At 51.3% G+C, this 19,067-nt stretch overlaps 1 protein-coding gene across 3 annotated transcripts in view; it reads left to right on the top strand.

Moving 5' to 3' along the window:
- Positions 1-19,067, top strand: part of MVB12B (multivesicular body subunit 12B) — a 101,843-nt gene that overhangs the window by 43,702 nt on the left and 39,074 nt on the right. For all 3 annotated transcript variants that reach the window (XM_078865584.1, XM_078865586.1, XM_078865583.1), the window contains exon 7: positions 5,543-5,640. In XM_078865584.1, coding sequence (XP_078721710.1) covers positions 5,543-5,640 — 98 coding nt within the window. The remainder of the gene's footprint in view (positions 1-5,542; positions 5,641-19,067) is intronic.

The raw sequence follows: 19,067 nt of genomic DNA, 5'->3' as shown, positions 1-19,067 counted from the left end.
CGCCATCGCACCGACGTGCTGAAGTGATAGCTAATTGACACGTTTTGGTCACGTGACAAACCTTACTCATTGGCCGTGTTGGGTGGTGGTGGGTTATCGACACGTTAAATATTTACGCGATCAAACCCAAAAACCTTGATTATGACAGGCACTGCTGTTATTCATCACAAAGATTGGGAAGTCGGAGCACTGGTGGACCATTGCTGGTGCCAATGTTAGGAGTTTTCTTTTTTTTACAAAGTCCACGAACAGCGGGAGTTGTCACTTGCACTCAGGAAGCCGCCGAGCCCTCCCCGTGGGGAGCGGATGGGTCGCGGTCGTTTCACAGACACTTCCTGCCGCCCCCTCCCCTCCTCCTGCCATTGTTTCTCCCGCCACGACACTCCCGCCGCCAAATGGCCATTTCCGCTGGATCTGTCGCGGCCGTGCCGTTTGTTTTGAGAGCGGGACCGCTGAATAATTTAGGCCAGGCTCGTCGTGTTTGGGGCGTCGGCCTTCTGGGACGGTTCGAGATGTGACACCTGAAAAAACTCCCCGGCTGTAGTCAAAGTCGGCCGTCGATACTCCTTGCCGTATATATATTCAGGGTTAGGGGGCCAAGGTCAAGAGGTCACAATCGGCTAAATAAGTAATTACTTCTTTACCTGATTCTGACCTTTTGACCTTGGCACCGACTACGATTATAATTGTAGCCGGTGCCGTTTTCGTCGCCGTACCTCGCCGTCGCTGTCTTCCCTCTGCCAGATCTGAACAGTTGTTGACACCTGACCTTCCGTGGATGCCACTGCTGTGCCAGTCGCGCTAACACTGCCTTCCTCTCACGATGGAATCCTCACGCTGGTGGTTGGAGTCGAGAACGACCGGTGTGTCCGCGCCCACGCAAGCGCTGGCCTGTGCTCATCTGCGTTTGTGGCACCGAGCCGCCGGTGTTAGCCGCGCATTCCTACGGAAAAGGTCGATGAAGAAAATGGGACAAAAACTGAACGGCGCAAAGATGCACGGGGAGGTTGCGTGCTTGGAATTGCGCCGAGTTGGCTGTAAGAGGAAGAGACGGATTGGAGAGCACACGCAGGTTACTGACGTCGGATTGACTCCAAAGAAAAGAAAGTATGTTGGGTTGGGCAGCCAACGCCGCTAGGAGGGAAGATTTGACCGGTGGTCGTGTTGAACGACTGGGTGGCGGTCAAAGGAGAGAACGTATCTGAGAGGACTTGCTCCGCGGAGATGGAGCAGTGAAAACTGTGCACGTGTGTAAGTACCAGATGTACGGTGCATCGCAGAGTCATTGAGGAATGGCGACAGCTTCCACAGGTCTTCATCCAGCATTGCTCACGGCTGATGGTGATTCTTATGGGAGAGGCGAGTAATTCTTATAAAATAAAACATATTTAGTTCATTAACCTATTGGCTTTCTACAGTTGTATTACCAAGCATCATTTGTTTAAGCAAGCAATGTCTGAACTGCCATCTGCATTCCTCATAGTCCAGTGCTGCAAACAAACTATTTTTTTATATTACCAGGTAGCTTTTTTTGCGATGCGACCTGGCCATATTATAGCCCAACGAAGTGGCTTATCGTGTGCCAATTTATAGCAGGTAATTAAACGAAACGCATGATTTTAAATCTGGAGGGAAAAACCTGACGACCCGGAGAAAAATCCACGCGGGGAGAACATGCAAACTCCAATTATACAGCAGGCGTCATTGTCGGTATCGAACCCATGACCACGAACCCACGACTTCTTGTATACCAGGCAAGGTCGTAAGCATCTCGCCACCGCAGCGCCCCCTGCTGCCATCCATCTAACTCCTGCGCATGAGCTGATCTCATTGCTCCGTCTCCGCAGTGGTCATCCTCTCGCACATCCTTTCCCTCAATTGGCTGCCATTCTGTTTACCAGCCTCGTCTTTTGGCCAACATTATTGGGATCTCTTTGGTAAAACAAAGAATTGGCCTCCACTGGTAGAAATGACGGCTGTTAAACTAAATCATCATTTGAATAACACGCCATCAGGTTTCATGGGCTGCCGTGGAACTGTGTCTGCATTCCAGGTCGCTTTTGAAAAAGGAGCTAATAGCTCATTGGGCCTGACCTGGTAAGATTAAACATAGTTTAGTTTGATTAATATAGGTAAATATTTTATGCAATTCTTTTCGTGTTTTTGTTTTGTTGTAACGTTCTGACCAGCCCCTACTGAACATCTGTGAAAAAGAGCTTTGTAACTCAATGGATTTATTCGGTTTAAATAAATATTTCGATTCTGAATGTCTAGTCAGCTGTGTATTAGCACTGAACAATAGTAGCCTGTTTGCTTCTCTGCTGCACGGCAGGTCAACAGCAAAATGCACAGACATCGTGCAGTACATTGTTCCGGACCCTTAATGCTGCTGCTTGTGCACCGCAACCTCTCTAAGTCAGCCGTGCAAACGGCGACGAACATGAAGCGTTCCTCGCCGTTTGCTTCTCTGCTGCACAGCATGGGAGCACGCTCCCAGATGCAAAACTGCATCAACGCACATCGTGCAGCATAACGTTCCAGACCCTTGCGGCCGTGCCTCTTGCCGGTCGCGTCTTGCCACGCTTCCCCCCCCCCCCCCGCTCAAGGGGATTGGGAGTGGTTGGCGGTGATCCTTTTGGCCAAGTTGATCTCGGTGTCACCCAGGGGGTCTGCCCGAGGCTAGTGACAAGCGCCGCTCCCCCTGCAGTCGCGTGCTCGGTCCCCTCCTTTTCTCGTTATCCCCCCCACCACCCATCTCGCTTACCCCTGCCACGGCACGCGACGCGGGCAGGCGGGCCGCGTCGTGGTCGTACTCCAGCGGTGAAAGTTCTACGCGCGCGACCGCATCGTCCCCCTGTCGTTGCGCAGCTCGGTCGCGAGCTGGCGGCTCTGAAATATTCCTGTCTCCCTCCTGTAGTTGAAATGCTATTGTGGACACTCTTCCCAAAGTGGGAAGTTGTGTTGTCTTTTTGTTGTTGTTGTTGTTGTCCCATTTGTTTGTAATTCCGTTCCTCTGGTACGCCGTGAAGCAAAGGTTGGTGGTGCGTTTTTGGAGTACCTGGTGCGGTGTGTAAACATCGCCACTGGGGAGACAAAGGTGGCTGGGCGTGTTGCTGACCACCCACCTCCTAGTGTGCCGTGCCGGCCTTAATAGGAGGTCGCAAATAGCAGTTGTCCCAAAAGTCAGTTCAGGTTATATGGGGGATCTTTGTCTTTGTATGGCATTACTGACAATGGGAAAATATTTAGGTTGGGTTATATATTCCGGGGCGTCTTATTTCCTGAACTCACTGGCAAGCTGAAACAATAAGTATCGGAACGTTTAAATGCCGGTACGCTTTACAATGTAATTTGTTTGGCTGTGCCTTGCGACACAGATCTGGCCAAATCATAACGTGGCCTCACCAAAAATGTAATTGTGAATCGTAATGTTGGCTGCAAGGACCTACATGTTAAAGAATAACATTTATCATTTACAGCCCTTGGTCAATCCACCACTGGATGAACACCTCCCCACTAAATGTAGGTTGTGGGAGCTGTTTAACCATACTTTACCATGCTGCTCAGTACAGGTTCGTGGATGATGGGGGGGGGCTATGTCAAAGTTCAGATGTCAGGGGTCGCCACGGGGGTGCGATGTTATCTCGCTCGCCTGGTATGCAGGAGGTCGTGGGTTCGATCCTGACCCTGACAACAATGCCTGTTGTATATTTGAACCTTATGGCGGGACACCGGGGTCCTGAATAAACGGAAGCCAAAATATCAATTAATTAATTACATTTTGCCAACTCGTCCCACCGCGCACATAAACACCGCGACCCACCTGGCGCGGTCCATTCTGTTGTCGTGTCGTCCAAGCGCAGCAGCGAGGACGAATGCGCAGAAGAAACTAAACTTTGAAACTTTGATTTGCGCATCGTGTAGAGCTCGTCGAGAGGAATAGATTGCCGTATCGTTCGCCTTCAACAGACGTATAATGACGTCGCAAAGGAGTTTATGCGAGAGCCGGGGGCTTATGGGACCCTGGGGTCCCGCCATGAGGTTAAATTTGTAGTTCCGTGTGTTATCTCTCTTCCCGTGGTCGCGCAGATTTTTCTCTGGGGCCCTCCGATTGGGCACCTCTCCGCATGTAGAAACAACACGAATTCCCACGCGTGACTATGATATCGGCCACTTCGGTGAGCTGTCATGTGTGGCCTTGTCGCCTCTGCAAAAGGGCTGATATCTCCGTTGGCTTTAACATAGTTTAGTTTGAGTTTCGATGTCTCTCGCCAGTGATGTTAGCCACGTTGGGTAATCAAACTCGGGGCGGTTTGGGATCGGAGTGCAGTTTCCGCTTCGCAGCTGCACCGCCATTTCGCGCCGATTGATCGGGCAATGGAATGAAGTTTCTGATGCGGCGTGTGGAGCGTGCCTGGATTTTGCAGGAAGACTCCGTGACGTTACACAAAGCACTCCTCTCAGCGTTAGCGAGGAGCCGCTTACTGAAGGACTGCAACCAGGGTCTAACAATGCTCTTTGGGAGCAATTACCACAGTGAAAATGATGTGTGTACTAACTCTAATGCTGAGAAAGGAGGGTAATTAAATTTATTAGCTTTTATCAAAATTGCTTTCAATTTCAAAGCCTTTCCACCTCTGTCTTGCTGCTATGTCAATCGCAAAAAAAAATAATCATCTCACCTCGAGACAAGTAATTAATATTTAAATGAAAAAGGCAAACCTCCTCTCTTGCGTCGATACGGGCAGCGTGCGCAAGAATATTTTTTGCGTGAAGAACAAAAGCTCAATGGGTGGGAGCGGGGGGGGGGGGTAACGGCGTGCGTAATTACGAGCCTTCACATTTTGCCGGTGAGAAGCCGGCGAAGTCGAGCGAAGAGGTGTGCGCCGACGGCATCGCCGCTAGCTCGCAAGCGTGAGATAAAGAGGAGGCGGCCCCTGTAATTGCTTGTCGTGCCATTTGCTGGCACTGTGATTTTTTTTTTTGACCTGGCGATTGTGGCTTTCGCCGGGCTTTTGTGCATGTTTCACGGCACCTTTTTGTCAATCCGCTGCTGGATTTGAGTGAGAAGCCTCAACGACACAACCGCGGGGTCGTGCTGGGTTATTTGACCGTACTTCGTCATGCCGGTCGGTGCAGATTGGTGAAGGCGGGGGCGAGCCTGGGCATGGGAGCCTAGAGGTACAGTCCAGCGACGGTCGTGTTATACTGCCGTCTGCTGACAATATAGCGCTGCAGTCCAGTGAACCTGTAGAATACCTTAGTGGTCACTCGTACAAGCATTGTCGAGGCTCAAACCTTACGTAGATTTTTACTTCTGATGAGACCGGGCATAAAAGCTGGGCAGGACCCTCCCCACAAAAGAGTCACGAGACTCGGTGGTGAGGCTTTGCTGGGTTGACGAGTGTAAGAACAACAGTAATGGTAATAATAGTTCTAACAGAAATCTTCAGTGATGGGGTCACTGGCCCAATGAGCTTTTGCCTGCTTCCCGAATGAAAGTGATTGATCGATTGTTTGCACTGTTGGTTTTATTCAACAGGCAAGACTCGGCTCCTCTCCCGGTGTTGCCCAGCAGGTTCGATGCCCGGTTAGACACCAGCTATCAGAGCCAAGCCATCTACACGTCCGCCATGTCAGGTTGGTACAGATAAGAATCCACTTTTCTCTCTGCACCCACACACACACAAATATAATGCTCCTTCGTTGAAGTGTGTAGACTGTTAGTGAGCACCGTCTCAAGCTGCAACACCTGAAGACAGTGTTCATTGCAAGGCCCGCGGGCCACTGGCGGCCCCTGGTGGCCTTTAGTGCGGCCCCTGACGTGCGGCCCCCGACGATACACAAAACGAGTGAAAACACCCCTTGCAGGGCGGTGTGGTGGCCCTCACAGCGAAAGTGGCCCTCCTTGGAAAATTAGTGAAGAACTCTGCCTCAATAGGTGGCCGCTCGGCTCAAGGGTCGGAGCACAGAACTCACGGGGGAGACGGTTTCAGAGCGCAATGCCACTGCTTCCCACTGCAACAGGTAACTGACATGGACTGGTGAGGGTTTGAACAGGTGAGAGCCTGAAGAGGTGAGAACATGGACAGGTGAGGGCCTGGATATGTAAGGGCCTGGGCAGGTGAGAGCCTGGATAGGTGAGGGCCTGGATAGCTGAGAGCCTGGATAGGTGAGGGCCTGGATAGGTGAGGGCCTGGATAGGTGAGGGCCTGGATAGGTGAGGGCCTGGATAGGTGAGGGCCTGGATAGGTGAGGGCCTGGATAGGTGAGAACCTGGATAGGTGAGGGCCTGGATAGGGTGAGGGCTTGGATAGGGTGAGAACCTGGATAGGGTGAGGGCCTGGATAGGTGAGGGCTAGGTTAGGGTGAGGGCCTGGATAGGTGAGGGCCTGGATAGGTGAGGGTGAGGGCCTGGATAGGGTGAGGGCCTGGATAGGTGAGGGCTAGGTTAGGGTGAGGACCTGGATAGGGTGAGGGCCTGGATAGGTCAGAGCCTGAATAGGTGAGAACCTGGACAGGTGGGAGCTTGGATGGGTAAGGGCCTGGAAAAGTGAGAGCCTGGACAAGGGAAGGCCCTGAACAGGTGAGAGCCATGAGCTGCTGCTTGAAGGTGGGTGGTGATTGGATGCAGCGAATGTGAAGCGGGGAGAGAGTTCCAGACGATGGGTGCCGCTACGGAGGAGCGCCGCTCAGCAAGCACGGTGCTGGTTATGGCTACGTTGAGCCGGGTTGTTAGACGCGCTCCGTAGGACGTGAGAAGGGGGGGTGGGGAGGTAGGGCGCGGGAGACCTTAAGCAAGAGCTCGGTGTTTATGTCTGTAAAAAAAAGCACATTTTTCGAATGCAGGACCCTCCTGAAACAGCATCTTGAGACTCTGTGATTATTCCGTGAATCCTGGTGAATAACTGAGAATGTGGTGGGTGGGGGAGATACTCAATTGGAATTTGACATAGAGGTGCGGGGGGGGCAGGGGGAGGGGCAGGTGGGGGGGGGGGGGCAGGGGGGGGTGGGAGGATGTTGAGGGGGGGGTGTAAATGAGGCCAGCATTCGCCTCCTGCGACCTTTATATATATTTTTTTGAAGAGTCTCATTCTCAAAACTTTTTGACCGCTACTCCCACTTGGGCGTTGGGTTTAGCGTAAAGGTTAATGGCACGTGGGGAAATTGCACCGGGCGAAGCTTCCACGGAAGGTGCCCTAATTTACATGTGCAGCGCGCTTTTGTCCAACAGGTAATCTCGCACGGAATGTAATGCCGCCGCCGCCACCGCCTTGGAATATTGTAGATTGTCCCTTCGCACGATCTATCGCGGGCCCACGGTAATGGGCTTTAAAAAAAAAATCCACGGCAAGCCGTGCGACGTTTCATAAAATTCCACCCGCGCCATCACCCGATTGTTTGCAACGTGCGTGTTTCTCCTCCTCCGTGAGTGCGTGCGTGCGTGCGTGCGTGCCAGGTTTGTAAATGTAACCTCATCGGGGGGTTTTTTGGGGGCCGATTTCAACTTCATTGGAATAAACGCCGCCTCGCTGAACGTGTTTGTTTCACGCTGTTACTCGTTGGTTTTCTTCGAGTAGCTGAGCTTGCGATTTGGTGGCATGGCGCAGTAGCTGTTCGCCAGACTTGACGTCTCCTCTGCTGCACCTAGTTAGCGGTTGGCTACGTACGATGCGAAAGAAGTTCGACGTACGTACATAATTGTTTGACATTTACCTAGCTTTGAATTTTTTAAAAAACTATGTTTTTTTTTGCGTTAAGCCCCCACCGAGGGTGGTGATGTCTCTTTTGTCAAGAGGGTCCTGCTTTGGGATCTTGGGAATCCTAGGATCTTGGGGAGATTCTACAGTATCCTAACTGTACCGTGTTTAAATAAAGGTATCATTTATCATTTAAATAATGATTATAATTAGACCGCAGGTCGTACCGCACAGTTGAAATTGCTGGCAGCGCTGGCCGCATGACAAACCTTGTGCGTTGACACGACCGACACAGTTTCACCAGTGTCTCCGGGCCCAGAAGACCTGGACCCGGTTTCCGGCAGATGTTCCGGATCTATCCTTGAATCTGAGCCAGTTTTGCAAAAGACTGTAAGCAGAGTATTGTTATTCCAAAGAGCTTACTCTGTGTGTGATCGGTGTGGCGCATTCGTGATGGACCGGACGAGTAACAGTGCGCAAAAACAAATCTTCAGACTCGCTCAAGTTTTTGTTAACCGCAAAAATCTTGAGACATCTTTAATAGCGGCGCACAACAGAGGCACCTTAAGCGATCGCATTCAATACGACGACGCGCATCGCCAACGCCACGGCCGGGCGCATGCAGGCCTAACCCGGAGCAGACTCTTGCAGTAAAATCTTCCACGCTGCCAAGCGTGAGTGGAGGTTTATAGACCCAAACTTCTGTGGTAATTGTTTTATTAATGGAATTAAGCCTTTTGTAGACACCCCGTGTCCTTCATCGAGCGAAACAGGAGGGGGCCCATCAGCTCGAAAACACGCTTAGAACGACGCCCCCTCACGTTTTTTAAACGAACATTTTTGAACCGTAAATTACTGCCATTGCCTGAAACTCGTTACTATGATTCGTCACATCCAAGGGGACGTTCGCCGAGGAGATGGGCGATTTATTCATTCCACGTGCTGGGTGCATTGTTGCAATGCAGGATCGTCGCAAGGGTGGGGAGGGGGGTTGGCGGTGGCCACTTCATCCAGCAGTGGATCGACCGTGGCTGCTGCTGATGATGATGTTACCCATTATTCACGCAGTCTCTTCTCAGACCGGGATTAATGCGGCGTTGCGAGCGAAGCGTGAGATCGTGTCTTTTCCTAACCACCAGCTAGTTTCCTCCGTTTTTTTTTTCCGTGCGAAGGCGGCCACTTTAAAGCTATTAGTGCTGGAGATTTGATTTTGCAGGAGCCGCAACTAGGCATTATTGCCCAGCTTGCGGTGCTAAATTTATAGCGATAGGTCTTGTAATTAATGAGCCCGTCAAGCTCGATGTATATGCAGTGTACCCTCGGCCCCTGGTTGTGGGTACAGCCTTGCTTGGTTTCCAATTAGCATTGTGCTCAAATAAGTGCTGTTTATCTTGGTGAAAGAAGGGTTTGCAATGTTGATAGGATCGATGCAAAATATCTTTCTTCTGAATTAAAAACATTATCACGGCACGTATATTTAAACGTCTTTGACAAGTTTTTTAAAATGCATGTACGGACACGCTGAAATTAAATGTGGATAAACCTGCGTTGATTAGTTGTGGTGAGGTGTGATAAACCAACCTTCGTGACCAACACGACATGCTGAGGCCTCCACCCAGCAGTAGATTGGCACAGGCCTCTCGGTGAAACTGGGCCGGCTGCCTCAACGGGAGTGAGCGGCTGGCGGTCGGAAGTTTGCTTGCGCATCGACACAGTCCATCTTCCCTCCAGGGCGAATAAAATAGGTACCACTTTGTGTGGGGAAATCGACAGTGGTTGTCCGCTGGAGAGATTCGCCCTCACCCGAAGAAAATGGAATTTCCATCCCTGCTTCAGGGTTTGTAAATGTGAGATCATCACTGCCTCTGCTCACTTCAGCAGGAAATAATTTACTTTTTTGCGAAGTAAAAAAATAAAATTCCTGCCTCATAATTGGTTTCCTAGTGGCCGAGAGATATTCAAGTGTGGCCAAACTGCCACTGGGCAGTGCTTGCCACAGGCTTGGTACCGCTGGTAATAATGTGTGCATGTTCGTAGGTGCACACAGCAGGCGCCGGGGGGAGCCTGCAAACAAAATCGGTTTCATCCGCAAGAATGCGAGTGCCTAATTAAATAAACGGATTATTTGAATTTAACAATTAGCCAATGTTTCTGGAGCTGTAAGTGGTCGGGGAAATGAGGGAAAATGCCACGAAGGCCCGAAATATACCACCCAAAACTAATCGCTTAATTTTTTTACTTTAATTGAGCGGCACTGAATTTGAATCGCTTGCGAACGCGTTGCCGGGTGTCTGGCGTTCCTCCGCGGGTTGATGCCCCTTTCATTAGTTTGACTCGGTGGGCAAGTAGCTGCGTTATCCTCTTTAGCTTCGCCCAGCAATGCTCGTTTGGCAACGGGTTTCTCCTCGAGGTGGCCGAGCGTTCATAAACGCACGCTGTGGGTCCATCTGCTGTTGAAGCAAAGGCATAACCGAGAGGGCCGAGCCTTGTCGCGCCGCGCTCTGTTAGCGTCGCACCCCCCCCCCAGTCGAGCCCCGCAAATGAGCAGCCATCGAAGGAGCAATTTAATTGTCATCGTCATCATCTTTCTCTTTCATCACCTCATAAGCGACGATGGAGCCGAGTGAATTTCTGCCACGTCTCTCTCTCTCTCTTCAGCCAGTTTCACTTCTTCAAACAAACTCTTCTCTTCCAGGGTATTTTTTTCCCCCGTGGCATTTATCCACCTAGTTTACTGTCTTCCCCTACTCCTGGTCCCATCCACTTTTCTGTGAATTGCCAAGTGCAGGTTCTTGTCCAGAATGATTCTCGTAACTTGTCCGAACGCCCTTTGGCTTCGTCACTCATAACTGTTTTCCTGTGTTTGTCATTTTTCAGTCGCTGTGGTCTCTTGGGAATTGATGAATACTTTATTAAGCCAAGCTAGACCCCACCGCTTCATCCGTGTGGACGTTTTGAGTTGTGCGCCCCGTCATATGAGCGCGCGTGTCCCATGCCTTCTGCTGCCCTCGTTGACAAAAGGAATTTGTCAACCATCCCGATGAGGAGCCTCCTGGAAGAGTCTTGAGAATCGGTGAGGCTTTCCTGCATAAACATGACCTGTGTTTGTATTCTTATTCTTGTAGCAAAAGTATAATGGGGCAGCCCTGCAATTGCCTGTTCACGCCGCTGTTGGCGGAAGGGCCTCCACTAGAAGGAGCTCTCGAGAGCCCCTCTAGTGGGTAGTTTTGGCCTACTCTTCCACGCCAGTCAAACGTCTTGGAAGAGCGGGCAGTACCCACGATTTACCCCACTGCACGCAGCCTGCCGATCAAGTATCTATGGTGCAACTGCTGTTGTCACACTGCAGTCGTTGACTTATACTACGCGTGTGTACACTGGGCATGAGCAAGACGGATTGCGGCATTGCAGGACCGTGCGGCGGTAGCGGCCGGCTTGCGGGAGGGCCTTCATCCAGCAGTGGAGAGACGGTCACTGATGAACTTCTGCATTTGGGGTCCCCGCATTGAAGACGGCGGCCGTAAACAAAAGTTTACGTGAGCGACGTTTCGCGGAAACGTCGCTAAGGCCGCAACGAGCAGTTGCGCAACGGTTTGACGTTCATCGTGGGGAAGCGAAGCAGCGAGAGCCCTCCGGTGACTTCCCGCTTTCTCGAAGTTGTCTTCATGGCTACGATCGTTTGTAACGAGCCTTTCGAAACCTCCCCCCCCACCCCACCTGGATAGCTTTTTAATTGAAAATAATTGTGGCATTTGTCACGGTGTATATCAATTATGAATGCCTTCCTAATTGCCCGGGCATCACGTAATTGCACAATCTGCTTGTGGTTTTTGTGTCGCCGGGCGTGGAAGCACTGCGATATGCAGGAGTAGGGTGGAGTGGTGGGCGGCACGGTGGTTTGCGCGAGTTTTATTCCAGGCTACGGCTAATATCATCGTTTTTCAATCACTCTTCTCCCGATTCACCAACCCGCACAGACCAGCGTGGTGAAGTACGGTTGAAACAAGCATCGCCAACGGCGCGCGGAGGGCCTTCATCCGGCACCGGAATGACAGAGGGCCGTTCGTAATCTTTTTTACGTACGAATAGGTGTCATTCTTTTTTTAATTCGCAGGCGTGCACATAAATAACGTTCTGCTCGGTGACTTCACAGTGAGTTAGTGGCGGCACCCCCCCCGCCCCCACAATCCCCGGGATAATCCGCTCATCAAATAGAGGTGCTTTCCTCGGAAGCGATGCCCCGGTTTTCTGTCAGGCGGCCCGGTGTAACTCAACGTAGGCACGTGTCTGAAGGTGATCGCACATGCGCCCAGTGCACAGTTTGCCCCCACACCCCCCCTGAACCGTCAACTCGGCCGTCCTCATCGGCCAAGCAAGGACGCGGAGCGGGCCCTGCGAGCGAAAATGGCAAAAGCTGGAAGACGTCCTTCGGCAGGGGCGCCTTGTTAGAGCGGTGATTTACGAGAGCGCGTGTCTGTAATGGCTGCGTTCTGGGGGAGATTAAAAAGAAAACCCGCCCGCCACGCGCGGCGAGCGTGGGCCGCGGCCAACACCGCCGTTTGTTTTTTTCTCTCCCCCCCGCCGCCGCCTTCGCCACGCGGCGAAAAAACGCCTGCCCCGCAAGATCCTGCCGCGCGCACCTGCCCGTTCCGTCACCGTGGCCTCTCGCACTCCCCCCCTCCCCCCCTCCCCCCCACCGACTGCAACGGAGTAAGTTAGCGTTGCGCCATCCGTCACGCAGTAGCGGCATCGGCGGCGAGTGTGGTCAGCCCCGCCGCCGGGGAGCTGCGTCCATCTATTAATAGGCGTAATTTCCCGCTCGCACGGCAATCAGCACTTTTTTAATTGACTGCGCGACGTCTCGCTTCCCCGCCGTTCCTTATCGGCTGCCGATTTGGAGGACTGTTAATCCAATTCCCTTCTCTCCATCGGCGTTGGGTGCCCCGGCACGGGCAGACAGTTAAATGATTCACTTTGCCATTTAAACGGTCGGAGCGGTGCACATTTTTTTAGTTGTAGTTTTTTTTTGCCTAGCATTAAGGTCCCCTCAAACTGAATTTCCTTGAAGGAAATGACTGATTTAATTGGACAAAGTGACACTCTGCGATGATCGGTGCGCGAGTGAAACTCGATGTACGTGTGCAAAAAAATCCGTCCTCACGGTTGTTTTTACTTCCCCCCCCACCCCCACTCGGCCATTGTCGGAGACGATCGCAAGGTTAGGCTCGGTGACGTGAACTGATTCAGGATTCTGGTCTCGCTTTGGAATTTGAAATCGACGAAATTGAGTTAATTTTTCTGGAAAAACAGCCGAACGAATATATGTGTATTTTCATATTCGTATATAGATATATATTTTATAAACCCCCCATTTAAGTGATGTTTGTGTTAATGTTAGATGGGGACGTTAGACGCATTTTTTTTATTTCGAGGTAACATTTTATTTGCTTCATCAGCGGAAAAAGTTGCAGGAAAAAAAAATTTTAAGGTATATATATTGAAAAAACACCTTTATGAGACGGAACTACAGCTTATTAAAGTGATACCTTAGCAGAAATATAATAGGAAGTATGGGGTTCTGTAATCATAATGACAAAATCACTTCTCCAAATTAATTTGAGCGTTCATTGCGGAAGCGGCCGGGGCGGGGAGGAGGGTGGGGGCTGCTCGGCTGGGGGGGGGATGGGTGGCGAAAGCCGTAAATGAGGTTAACTCGCCGTTGCTGGTTTCTCCCGCAGCCGATAATTAACTCACTTCACCACAGCGTCCCGAGCGCGCCGTAAAACCCACGCTGTGTCCGCTGCCGCCTTGCGCTTGTTTTTACAAAGTCCCGCACGCGCGCCATCGTCGCGCGCCCGCCTCTGACGATGGCCGCGGAGACGTTGTCGGTACGCAACAACAAACGACGCTCGCGATGATAAGCGTTAAGCTGCGACCTCTTATTGCCCTAAATGGGCTCTCTGGGACCACTTAAGCTCGCGCACAATGTATCCAAGGAGCCCGAGCGATTACTCAGAATCGGGAGAAGGGTGGCTTTTTAGTTTGACCCCTTAAACGGAGCGCGAGATGGATTTTCGTCGTGGCCGCGTGACAGCACTGCGGGACGGGCCGTTCGTCGTTCCTCGGGCGTCGCGCGGAACCCGCAGACGCCGCCGGCGTCGTGGTGGACGTGCGGGCCACGGTCGCCGATCGTCGGCGTGGTCACCTCGAGGCCGGGGGCTTCGCTTGTCGGTCGTCCCGCCGATCGTCGGCGCGGTCCACGCTGCGGCGCGGATTCGTAGCAGGGGGCGATCAAACCACGGTTCGCAAGACGCGTGCGGCTTCAGGCCAGTTTCTGAGCGCGGCTCAGTGGAGACCCAGCTAACGTTTAACTTTTCAATGCGACTTTTAAGAGAAGTGGGAAAAATCTGCGGAAGCGGCCAGGGGACACTCACCATCCCCCCCCGCCCCCCCAAGGCAGTAGAGCCAGATGTGAATACTACTTGAGTGCTCCCGTGGATTTCTAAATGAAGAACACAGCAGCGAATCGGCGCTTGCAAACAAGTCTTGCGCCTTTTGGCCAGTGCGTGTTTTGGTTTGTCACTTGTAGCATCAGGAAGTTTGTCCACCTCACATGTATACAAAATGGTCAAATTTTGCAATTTCTCACACTTGACTTTGTGTTTAAAACGTGCGTTGGGAGATGCTCATCTCTGCTGCCCATGGACCTGTAGTGGAAAGTACACATTCCTATACCATTGTAGAACTAAAAATGATATGCAATTAGCTATGGATTATTGGTTGATGGAAATGTTCATCAGAGTAGGTAATGGCAATTCTTTGGAGTAGGCAAATCTAAAGAATGGCCTTGAATGTTAGATATGAATGAGCTACATTACATTGGTTCTTGCCCACTCCTGTCAGTGCCAGTTCCTTGACTTCCTATTTACATATTCTTGGTTCTTTCGGTAAAGTCACGTAGAAGGGAAATAATAAAATAATAAAATTAATAAACAATAATAAACCTCCCATTTTACCTTTGCATAACAACAACAATGGTTTGATTCACCCTAAATCTGTATTTTTTTTCGGTTAACCCCGGAGAGATTATGATGGTGATGGGCTGATAATACGTCGGCCGGGAAAATGAACTTGGAACCTCGCTGCGCGTGAGCGCGCGAGCTGTTTAAAGCGAAGTGAACAGTCGAGAGCCCGTTTGGCACTCGTGCTCAAAGCATTCGCCGCTGGACTCTCCACCGACGATGGCACGCGCCTCCTGCGTTGCGCCGCCTTCTGTTAATTCACACCTTGGCGTCTTCGTAGGCCTTGCTAATTAGCGCCCAGGTGCCGCCATCGGAGGCGCTTGGACAAAAGCCGGACCACGCTCGATCGCTCGTGAAATTTGCAGCGCAATCGGGAGCGCGCTTCGCGTGGCTTTGCCGAAGCGACGTTAATGTATTTTATCCCCCGCTCTCAGTAATGCTCCAACTTTTAGATTGCCCCACTGTTCAGCCATTGGCCTGGCCCAGTGGGTGGCAATCGGAAGTTCCGGAGCCGCATGGCGACTCTTTGGCTGCCCTCTTGAGGGAAGCCATTTTTGTTTACAAAACTCAATTTACTTTATTCGGTTCGTGACACTTTACGGTCCCCGTTTTTGCGACGCAATGCATTCCTGCCTGTTCTTCTTTGAAAGGTTGCTGGCCCCTGATCATGGTAGTTCAGTTTACCATCGCAGTCTAGTTTACGATGGAAATCCATTTTACCACGGGCAGAGGTTGGCACAACCTGTGGCTCCGGAGCCGCATGCGGCTTTTCAAGGACTGCTTTGTGACGCCGTCTCGTATTCGCATTGCATTGTGGCTCTTGAAATATTGAGGGTTTTTTTTACCGAATTCGAAAAAAGTGCCCCTTATTGTTACTTTGGTTGTCAACCCCCCCTGGCCTAGCCTGTAGAAGTTTGGGGGGTCGACAGCCAATCACCTGCCGGCGCCGGTACTCGGCGAATCGCCGCAGTTCAGGGTCACGTTGAGATGTCAGGAATGGATTTGTTTCATTTGACGCTGTGGCGATGCAGCGGCCTCTAGTGGTTGCAGGAGTCACGGGGTTTACGCACTCGCGATCCGACCGCTTTGTTCCACGAAACCCTAACTGAGCGATCGACGCTAACTGAGCGAGCGACGCGTCGTTGGCGCTTTAGCGGGGGCCGGCCGAAACGCTGAGCGATATTTGTCAGCGGGAAACCAATTTCTCGTTATTGCGCGGTGGCGCGTGGCCATCGGAGTCATCCGGCTCGCAGTCAAGAAGGTGGTCGCGACACCACCTCCCGGCGGGGTTTCGATTGAGCTCATCATCTCATCGGGGCTGATTTAAAGCGAACACCAACACTGCGGCGAAATCAACAGTGGTTGCAATGTGAACCGACTGCTACCCTGCCATATGTACGTAGAATTTACACACCGCTAACTGTTAAAGGGGACCGGGAGCTGAGCACCGTCCAATACTCGTTTGAGCAGAGAGACGCTTTGCCCGTAAGCGTCGTCGGAGCCGCGCTGTGCATGCAAATGTTTGAATTGCCTCGACTTGCATCAAATAATGGGAACTTAGCTGCCGCGAAAGTCACGGGAGGCAAAAAGAAGAAAATAAAAGGGAAGGAAATTGTGCCCGAAGAGACTTTGCAAATGCACATCATCGCCACCCACTTTAATCAAAGGCAGGCAGGGCTTGCTGCGTGTTCCAGTAAATTAACTCTGGCTCAGGCGCCCGCGAACTTATTACACTTCAGCAGAGATTAACCCTCCAACCCGCGGTTTCCGAGGAAGCAATGACGACGGTGGGGGTAGTGGCTAATTATATGGGCCTGCACTTGTTTTTCCTGCCTCGGTGCGAACGCGTGATGCTGCACAAGATGAATGCCACTGGCGGTTCATTTAATGCACACATAATTTATCAATAATAGCACTGCAGTAAGAGGCATAATGAATAGAGATAATACATTATGTACGTCCCTTTGTTTATCCATTGCTGGATGAAGGCTTCTCGATTGAAAACGCATTGCTTTAGAACTGCTTCTTATGTTTAGTTCGTTATCCTTCCCCCGCACCTCCGATTGGAACGATCGGCTACGTCCGGTGCGAAAGAAGTTCAACGTGCGTACGTACACGCACACGTTGAGTTGATGATGGCTGGCTGGGGGGGAGGGGGGTTTAACCCGTAGCTTCATAATGCTCATCAGTACGGGGTGGTGAAGTGGGAAAACCCAAGAGCGGTTCGGATGTCACGTGTCGCTGACGTTAGCTGAGGCTGGGAATCGAACTGGGGTCCTCCAGGTGCTTCTCGGTGGGGAGTGCACTCGCCGCTGCCGAGCGCGAACCCACGCTGACCTGCGTGGCGAAGTATGATGAAACGATTCGTGGGGGGGGGGGGGAAGGCCCGCCGCTTAGCGGCGTATTGACAATGGAACAAAAATATAACGCGTAAACCGATAACGGATTTTACAACAAAAATGATCACAATAATAAAGGTCGTTCAAATCGCTAATTTCTAAGGCATCTCAAGGGCCTTCACCTTTCAAAGGGATCGGCTTTTCTCATTTAAATGAACGCCGGTGCCATGGCGCAATTTTCGATAGCCTGCGAAACGCAGATAGCAATATGTAAAGAGCAGGGGGTTCGGGGAGAATGGTAATAAGAGGTTTTTCATAACGGCGGTCGAATGCCGTTTCGCCTTTGTAATAAGCGTAATGGCTTGCGCGGTGCCCGCGATCAGATGGGAGCGAGGCTTACTGCGGTCTGCGCCCTTGTGTTAAGTGAATTAATCTCACCAAAGCCAGCCGTCCCAGCCGCTCGCTTTGGAAAGCTCAACAATAAAGGGTGGTAATTGGTAAATTGGCTGTTTTGGAACGGTTAATAGCTGTTTTCTCGCTTTCTGTAATTGGAGCCAGCTCCCAGGTGATGAAAAGCAAAGTTGTGGGGACGCTGCCTTGCAATTAGAGCCAGTCAGAGGCGAATTCTCGTCGCATTCTCATTGGCCGATAAGCAGCGAGCGGGCCCCCGTGGCTGCGGCTAATTAGATGCTAATTAGCATAATTAATGATGATTATATGCAGCGCGGGCTTGCGGCATTTGTTAGCGGCGTAATTGGGCTTAATCGTAATGGCCTCGTGTTGCAAGTAATGGGATGTTAAGTATAATGGCGTGCGCTCGATGTATGATATCAGCACTCCCGGATTTGACGAATGCGCACGGTGGTGCCTGCGCAACCGATCGGCAGTCCGCGACGAAAGGCTCTCGGTTCTCGTCTGATCTGTCGTGCTCTGTTAATTGGGCATGCCCCCCCCCTCCTCCCCCCCCTCTATTTTCCGTGGTCACAGCCCATTGAGAGATGCAGGCATCGTGATGTTTTTTTTGCATTGTCGAGGTCGGGGATCTGTCGTTGAGGCTGTGTTTATTTTTTGGGCGCCACGGTGTGGCTAGGAGATGTTAACTACCTCGCCTGGTATACAGGAGGCCTTGGGTTTCAATCCCAACACATATTTTTGATTTGGATTTTGTGTGGTTTTCCCCATGGTCGCGTGGATTGCTCTCCGGGTCTCCTCTGGTTTTCCCTCCACATTTAGAATGAACATGCGATTTGAGTTTTTGGCTGCGATACATTTCCACATGAGAAGCCACACTTCGTTGAGCTGTTATTTGTGGCCAGGTCGCTTCTGAAAAAGAGCTTTTTACAGCTCGGTGGGCCTTACCTTGTAAAATAAAAACAGTTGATGGTTTTTGACAAGGGAAAGCCCATCCCGATCTGCCGCTCACGTTGCTCCTGTAACCTTTAAGTAAAGGGTGGCTACCTACCTAACTGTTTATACCTGCACACAGTAACTTACTCATCTATCCACTCACTGAGTGCTTGACCCATAGAGCCGCATGTATCTACCTCCGTAGCTGCCACCCCACATACCTCCCCTAATCATTGGGTTATTTTGAGTTTTAGTCGGTGTGCGTTAATGGTGAAGATAGCCGAGGATGTACATCTCGCGTTACTACACCGCTGCAAACATCGTCCCTGAATTAACATTTCGGCTTATATCACGTACATTAAAATTCTTCTCGTTAAATCGCTTTCATCCCCACAATAGATGAAAAAAAAATTAGCCACCAGTTATTCAGTTCGCATGCCACATTTATTTATACGCAATTGGTCCGGCATCCCAAGCAAGACCCTCCTGTAAGACAGCCCTGAGCCTGCAAGGCTTCCCATCAATAATACGCAGCGAGCCCTACCATCATTATCTTCGTCACCACCACCACCACCAGCAGCAGCACCGTGCGAGCGGCACGGTGGCACTGCGGACGACGTTTGCGCTGCAGCTTGTACAGATCGCTTTCAGGGGCGGCG

Source organism: Lampetra fluviatilis, chromosome 20, assembly GCF_964198595.1.
Source record: "Lampetra fluviatilis chromosome 20, kcLamFluv1.1, whole genome shotgun sequence".
Classification (NCBI taxonomy): domain Eukaryota; kingdom Metazoa; phylum Chordata; class Hyperoartia; order Petromyzontiformes; family Petromyzontidae; genus Lampetra; species Lampetra fluviatilis.
This window is presented reverse-complemented; position numbering and strand designations above follow the sequence as displayed.